Here is a 6,831-nt window from a genome sequence, read left to right as displayed (position 1 = left end):
ATTCTCGTTCATGTACGTTCCTTGTGCGCAGCCACAGCCATCTACTGGCACGAAGTCAATAGCGCAGGTGTTGTCTGATTGGCTGAGGGATCGGCAAGTGCGGTCACAGCTGGTCATTTGATAAGAGTAGACCGTGGTGCTGGGGCAGGTTAGCGTGTAGGGTTCTGAGAAGAAAGAGACCGAGAGCTCTCACATACTTGAAACACAAAAAGAGCTTGTCGAGCTGTTGACAGCTATCAAATATTCTCAAGCCTTCCAGAGAAGAAAGCAACTCACTGCAGGCAACTTCTCTCCAGCCATCAAGAGCGATCCCTCTTGCAGCACATGCATGAACGTATGAAGACAAAGCAGCACACATGCAGTCCTCACTTTTCTCACAGTTGCAGCTGTCATATATGCAATTCTAGAAAGGATGTAAAAGTTAGAGAAAACTCTAGAGAAAACAATTCAAGAGAAGTAACGTAATTTTACTTACTGCTTTGTAGACTTCAGGGCTGATTTCAGAGTGGCAGGGGGCAAACACTGATGAGGGATCTGATAGCAGGGAACACCAGTGCTGTGCATATTTCTCTGTGGGGGGGATAATTTAAATAATTAGTCTTTAATGACATTCCAGAGTTATAAAGGCAAAGTGTTGCGCGGTATTGTGGGAATCAAATGACAACAATAGCATGAATTCATACCATTTTCAGTGCTAAGACTGCAAGGATTCTCAAAGTTTCTTTTGACATCAGGGCAACTTGCTCTTGTTTTCCAGGTGTTTGCAAAATCTAAAGCGGTTGCTTCCCTGAGTCCACCAATGGTTGTGAAGTCATCAGCCTCAATGTTGTTGAAATTGCCACAAAGACCTGTAAATGGATTTGTTATTAACAAAAGCATTCGAGGAAAGAATTAAATGTGATACCATGAAGGAAATCCCACAGAAAACCTTAGATATACAATGAATAAACATGCATATTTAATAAATTGATGCTGCTTTTATTCAGAGTATTGCATGAGAGAGTTAAAGAAAAGAGGTCTGTAAAAAAATAAATACCGCATGTTTCTCCTTGGTACACTGAATTGACTGTGATGTAAAGTTGCATTAATGGTACAAGCTGGATCTCTAGGCGAAGCCCAATCAAATGGGCCTGAATGACAATGTAGAATGAGGAGGGCTTGAAAATGCTCACATCAGCTGAAAGACAAATAATAATATATAATTGCATACATTGGTAATCAGTAATAAAGCAGAAATCGAGCAGTTTTTGTATAAGCAATGTCCATACTAACTTTTTTCCTGAACAATTATTCAAATGCACCTACACTATTTTAAATAAAGATTTCACGTTCCCTGCATTCACCAAATTACCTTCCTCTGAAATTAAAGTTACACTTTGTAACTTTTTCAATAAAAGATAAAACAACAAAATGCTATCATTGAAAATGCGCCAACAAATCTTCCAAACCATGTCTTTACTTTACCCAAATACACTTTGATAAAACTGTAATAATAGTGATTTATATTTTAGTGCTGTAAGGGGCAGATTTCACGGGAAATTGCATACATAGGTTATTCTACAGTGTCACCTGGTGTAATATCTCTGTGGAATCACCGGTTGTAAAAATAAAACAAAAAAGTCCAAAATCCCTTTATTACAAAAACTGATTCAGTACTGGTATGCCTATCAGTGTTGGTTTTGTTATTATTATGAATTTTAGTTTTTTCTTTAAAAAATGTCCCTTCTTGTATTTGTTAATTTGCCTACCTGTATAAAGTGGCATCTGGGCAATTATTCTGTTGACCTCAATATTTCCACTGGAATCCACTTTAATCACCTGTATGCAAGGGAATAAAACATCAATAAAAAATCAATGAATTTTGTCTGTTTGCAAATGTTTAAGACATGTAGATTGAATATAAATGGCAGTGACATGAAGAGTGAGGAGCAGTTTCGTCAAGTTATGATAAAAGGCTGTTTTGGAAAACATTAACAGTTTAATTTTACTTTTAGTACTTACATTAGTTCCATCTAACAATGCCAGCGTTACTGACTTCAAACAGGTTTCCGTTTCAGTCACACCACATTTCACCAGGTCTCCTTGGACTGTGAATTCTGTGCCTGTGCATTGCTTTTGAAAAAGAAAGAAAAATGGACAAGGTTAACATTGTTTAGCACAATGCTTTAAAAATCTATCACTATTTTACTACTTTTAATTAGTGCAGCAATGGCTTATATGACTTGTAAAGTTGTCCTATAAACTGCCTTCAAGAACAAGGAAGTACATACTTTGGATAGGACATAAGTGCAGTCTCCATGAAAGGTGTAGGCTTTTCCATCATAAGAGGTAATATGGGATCCACCCTCTACTGAGCATGAATGTGGGCAGTCCTTCTGAATACAGTTCCAATGTCCCTGTTCACAGGTGCTACATGGGAAATAATAATGTCACTTTAAACATACACTTTTCAAAACTCTCAGTATAGAATAGAATTTAATATTACAACATAAAACACAATCTTGTCTAATATATGAATCATGTTTATGCCAAGTATAAAAGCTAATTCTGTTAATTAAGTGTGAATGCCAAATGACAGAGTCTTACCAGTCTCTGCAGCTGCTTGTGTAATTCTCCCCAGAGGCGAATATTTTACCTCCAAGGACGCAGGAGCATTCACTGTGTGGGATACAGCCAGTATTGTGTATATCATCAAAAACAGTGCCTGGAGGAGAGAGAACGAGGGAAAATGGGTTATTGCTCAGGACAGAATGGACGTGTTCAGAACACCAGTAAGAAATCTGCCAATTATTGTTGTTTAACCATCTGGTATTCCTCACTTAGGGGTCAGATGTGTGATCCTTAAAGGTCAAAACAGGCCAAAATAAATTTACTATATTTTGTTTCCACAATATTTATTCTTTAATATTTAATATTTGGAGATTTCATGGCACTAGGCAATTTCCACCTCGAAATTATGCAGCATTTATGTCTATATAAAATAATAGAAATGTTAGAAAAAAAGAAAACCAACAGATACAACAGGGCCTACAGCACCTATGGTGCTTGGCCCCTAAATATTTCATATACATTTAAGTAATGTTTAAGTTAAGAATATAGCAAAGGAATTAATATCCAATGCATTTAAGGCAGATTGACGACATTTGGTGGAAGAATGAAGAAAGTCATATGAACTGTAACCGCTAAATGTTGTCTATTCCCTACTTGCTTATAAGAGTATGTTCAGGCATAATTACTTACTTTTATTAGGTTTTGTATTTGGATATATATTTAGACATTGTCAAATATTACTTCACTGTGGTTGAGTTGTAGATTGTACTCCTAAAAATGCTCTGTATTTTCATATTTTTTGTACTGCCCCTTCATTTGCTATGGCAGTCATACAAGTCATACAAGTGTGATTATTTTTAAAGACCATTTATTGTTTTCTAATCATATTCTAATAACGTGTATATGTGTGTGTGTGTGTGTGTGAGTGTTCATGAAGCAAGTGCCACAAAGTTGCGTTACATTAAGAAAGTGAACATTTTAAAAATTCACATTTTTTAAATTTTCATTCTAAAATAACTGAATGACCGAAGACCACATTTTATCATTCTAAAATGACTGAAGACCACTATAAAAGGGATAAACGAAAATAGTATCAGATTAAAGTTAAAAGAAATCAGTGAAAAGTGAAATCAATGTAGCCAGTTACTTTAGATAAAGAAAACCATGGTAAAACACTGTACCAGGAGGGCAGAAGCATCCATCAATGCAGTGGTGCTCACACACTTGTCCTATATCAGGGTTTGTGCAGGTGTCAGTGCAGGGATTTCCACATTCTTGGTGGACCATACTTTCTGGGCACGGATGTGCTGCAACATACAAAAGAAGAGGACATACTATTCAGAGAGCATCAATTAAAAAAAATAATACAAAACTACAAGAAGAGACTATAGCAAGTTAGCAACCATAGGCCTTGATCTAGATAGTCTAATGGTAAGACAAACATTTGCAAAGGACTAAAAAATGATGCACTTAAAGAAGATGCCATACTTACGGCAAAAATATTCTGATCTCCATTCTTCAGGCTTTCCCCCTGCATGCACACACTGCCTTGAATATTCGCCGATGGATTTGCATAGACAGAAGGATCCAGAGGTGCCGTTGCAATGGCACAGGTCTTTCATGCAAACTTGGAGAAATGAATCAATGGACACCCGACCTCTGCAATCACTGAACACTGAACTGGAGAAGATATCACGGCAGAAATTCTGTGGGGTGAGAGAAATCATATGGAGTCACAAAATTGTAACCAACAAACCAGTAAAATAATTACTGCTACAGCTACAAATGATGAAACCACTAATAATGATAATTCCAAAGACTCACTGCTTCTGATATAAACCCATTCACATTCAAATGCATTTTTTTTTAAATGTAAATTGATTTACTAAACACAAATATATCTACCTGTGACTTGAACCCTGGGTATCCTGCATATAATATGTGATTCATAATATTAACTCAAGCTGTATGGGGCCCAAAAAAACGCACAATAACATTGCATAGTTTTTACATTTGGTTATGTTGCCACCTTATGCTAAAATGCTTTATTTATTTATTTATTTTCAGAAGTATAAATCTTATTTGATAAATGGTGGGTAAAATGTGTAGTTTGGGACAAAAGGGACAACGAGTATGAACCAACATCATTTTTATCTTTAAGCAAAGCAATAAGTGTGGGGTCTCTATGCATAAAAGTCTCTGCTAAATGACTACTTTTGTGCTTATGCTCATGATTTTTTAACACTACCACAATACACGTGCTAAACCTAAATTCGCCACCCACTCGCAATTTCCTTGGTCGCCCATAATTGACATTTTAACTGAAACCATTGGATTTTTACCCTGAATGCTTGATTATTATTACCCTAGTTTGTACACATGAAGTGACTTAATTGCTTGTCATTTCTGTGTAGACAGAGAATAAGTACAATTTCATTTCTTACCTCATCTCCACAGTTTTCTTCAAGAGCTACTGTGTCTTCCTTACAGACTTCCATTGGACCGTCCATCTTCCAGAGGTTCCCATAATCAGACACGGACTGCGTAATTCCTAGAACAGGAGATTAACGATTCTTTATTGTCTGTGTATAATAACGTAAAACATCCAAGAAGGTTACAAATGTATTTCCCCATAGTCAAATAAATTTAAATAAATGTACCGTCACTGATGAATTCATTGAAAAACTGGATTCCGTTGAAGTCTCCACAAAGTCCACACGTTTGGTTTTTGTATTTGTCATCTAGCTTGACCTGAAAACCAATCAAATATTTGTTATATGAGTCCTGCATTGGTTCCCTTCTTGCAGGTATTGGAGGCAGTATAAATGTTTGTTGCATGAAGAAAATCATCTTTACCATGAACGAATCATCTTCATTCCACATTGCTACAAGCCCCAAAACAGCCTTGACTGAAATATAAGACGTCATCTTCTCGATGAAAACGCCAGAGCTGCTAAATGGAAGTGTGACTCTACAGAGAGGATGGTAAAATTCAATCAAGTCAAGTCACCTTATACAATACAGATCAGTCAAAGATATTATGTTTGCATTAATAGCTCCCAAACCACCACCATCAAAAAACAAAGTGAAAGCTGACAGCAATGACGTCAAAAGTCAACACAGTTTAAGTCATATGAGATATATTTAATTTGATCATCAGAATCACTTACATCTGCCCGTTAACACTGAGAGAGCCTTTGGTCAGCTCTATGACTGTCCCCTGCAGCTTCATGGTGATTTTACTGATTGTGGCTTCATTGTTCACCACCTGATGTCTCAGCTGGATGTTAAAGTCCTCATAGCTGGCCGAACAGTGTGACGTCAGGATGTAGTTGCAGGAAGATGGGAGCTGGAAGTAGTTCCCGTCGAAGGTCTTGTAATGATAGTTTCCCCACACACTGCAAACCTGCTCGTTGTGTTGTGAACTCACTCCTGGTCCAAAAAAACCCAATCGTTTTTAGTTTATTTTAAAGTTGCTAATGAGGAAACTTTTGGATTTTTGAACGATTCTTACCTGAAACCATTTCTATTGTGGCAGTTGGAATCATGTTCGTTGTAGTGAAAACTGGAGGATTTAGAGAAAAAGTCTGAATTCATATATAAAATGGTTGTTTGAATCAAACAAAATTTTTCAGTTCCACTAATTAAACTGGATCTCATAGATATACGATCCCCTTTTAATCACTGAAATAATTTCTGCCATTATATACATTCTTAACTAATTCTTCCACAATATTATTAACATCCTGTCATTACATGTAATGATATAATTATTGTATTAGTAAATTCCCCTATTTAAAGATAAATTATTCTAGTAGAAAAAAAAAACGGTTAATGATAAGGTTTCATTAGTTAACATCAGGAAATGCAATAACTATCATTAACATTTGTTACAGTATTTAATGTAAAAATACAATTGTTCATTGTTAATGTTTGTTAATGTTACTCAGGTCCATTAAATAATATTAACAGATACAACTTTAGATTTTTAATAAAGTATTAGTACATTTTAAAATTAATGCTTTAGAAGTGTTTTTCATTGTTAGTTCAGTGTTAACACATGTGGAATCTTACTGTAAAGTGTTACCGAGATTGAAAACATTTTACAATCAATGTAAATGAAATAAAATGCTTAAAGCCAGTATTTAGAAACACGTATTGTAAATGAATCTTACTGGTTTGTGTCGCAGCAAGTCCAATAGACAGTGTCCATACCAGCGCTCCTATAGACATGCTCTGTATCCTCTCCATGATGTGTGAGGAGCGGCGAGCTCTCCACGG

At 36.0% G+C, this 6,831-nt stretch overlaps 1 protein-coding gene across 1 annotated transcript in view; it reads right to left on the bottom strand.

The window, feature by feature from the left end:
• The window catches only part of LOC107550173 (mucin-5B-like), a 32,589-nt gene extending 26,491 nt beyond the window's left edge, over positions 1-6,098 (bottom strand). Inside the window, exons 1-15 of the mRNA XM_016231410.1 lie at positions 6,065-6,098; positions 5,721-5,982; positions 5,407-5,521; positions 5,211-5,301; positions 4,995-5,101; positions 4,043-4,256; positions 3,732-3,857; positions 2,587-2,704; positions 2,271-2,409; positions 2,002-2,112; positions 1,749-1,818; positions 1,037-1,177; positions 684-848; positions 476-570; positions 277-403 (exon numbers count right to left, since the gene is read on the bottom strand). Coding sequence (XP_016086896.1) covers positions 277-403; positions 476-570; positions 684-848; positions 1,037-1,177; positions 1,749-1,818; positions 2,002-2,112; positions 2,271-2,409; positions 2,587-2,704; positions 3,732-3,857; positions 4,043-4,256; positions 4,995-5,101; positions 5,211-5,301; positions 5,407-5,521; positions 5,721-5,982; positions 6,065-6,098 — 1,915 coding nt within the window. The remainder of the gene's footprint in view (positions 1-276; positions 404-475; positions 571-683; positions 849-1,036; positions 1,178-1,748; positions 1,819-2,001; positions 2,113-2,270; positions 2,410-2,586; positions 2,705-3,731; positions 3,858-4,042; positions 4,257-4,994; positions 5,102-5,210; positions 5,302-5,406; positions 5,522-5,720; positions 5,983-6,064) is intronic.
• Between the last annotated feature and the right edge of the window lie 733 nt (positions 6,099-6,831).

Source organism: Sinocyclocheilus grahami, unplaced genomic scaffold, assembly GCF_001515645.1.
Source record: "Sinocyclocheilus grahami isolate Dianchi unplaced genomic scaffold, SAMN03320097.WGS_v1.1 scaffold390.1, whole genome shotgun sequence".
NCBI lineage: Eukaryota > Metazoa > Chordata > Actinopteri > Cypriniformes > Cyprinidae > Sinocyclocheilus > Sinocyclocheilus grahami.
Note: the sequence above shows the minus strand (reverse complement) of the source record. Positions and strands in the feature narration are given on the sequence as shown.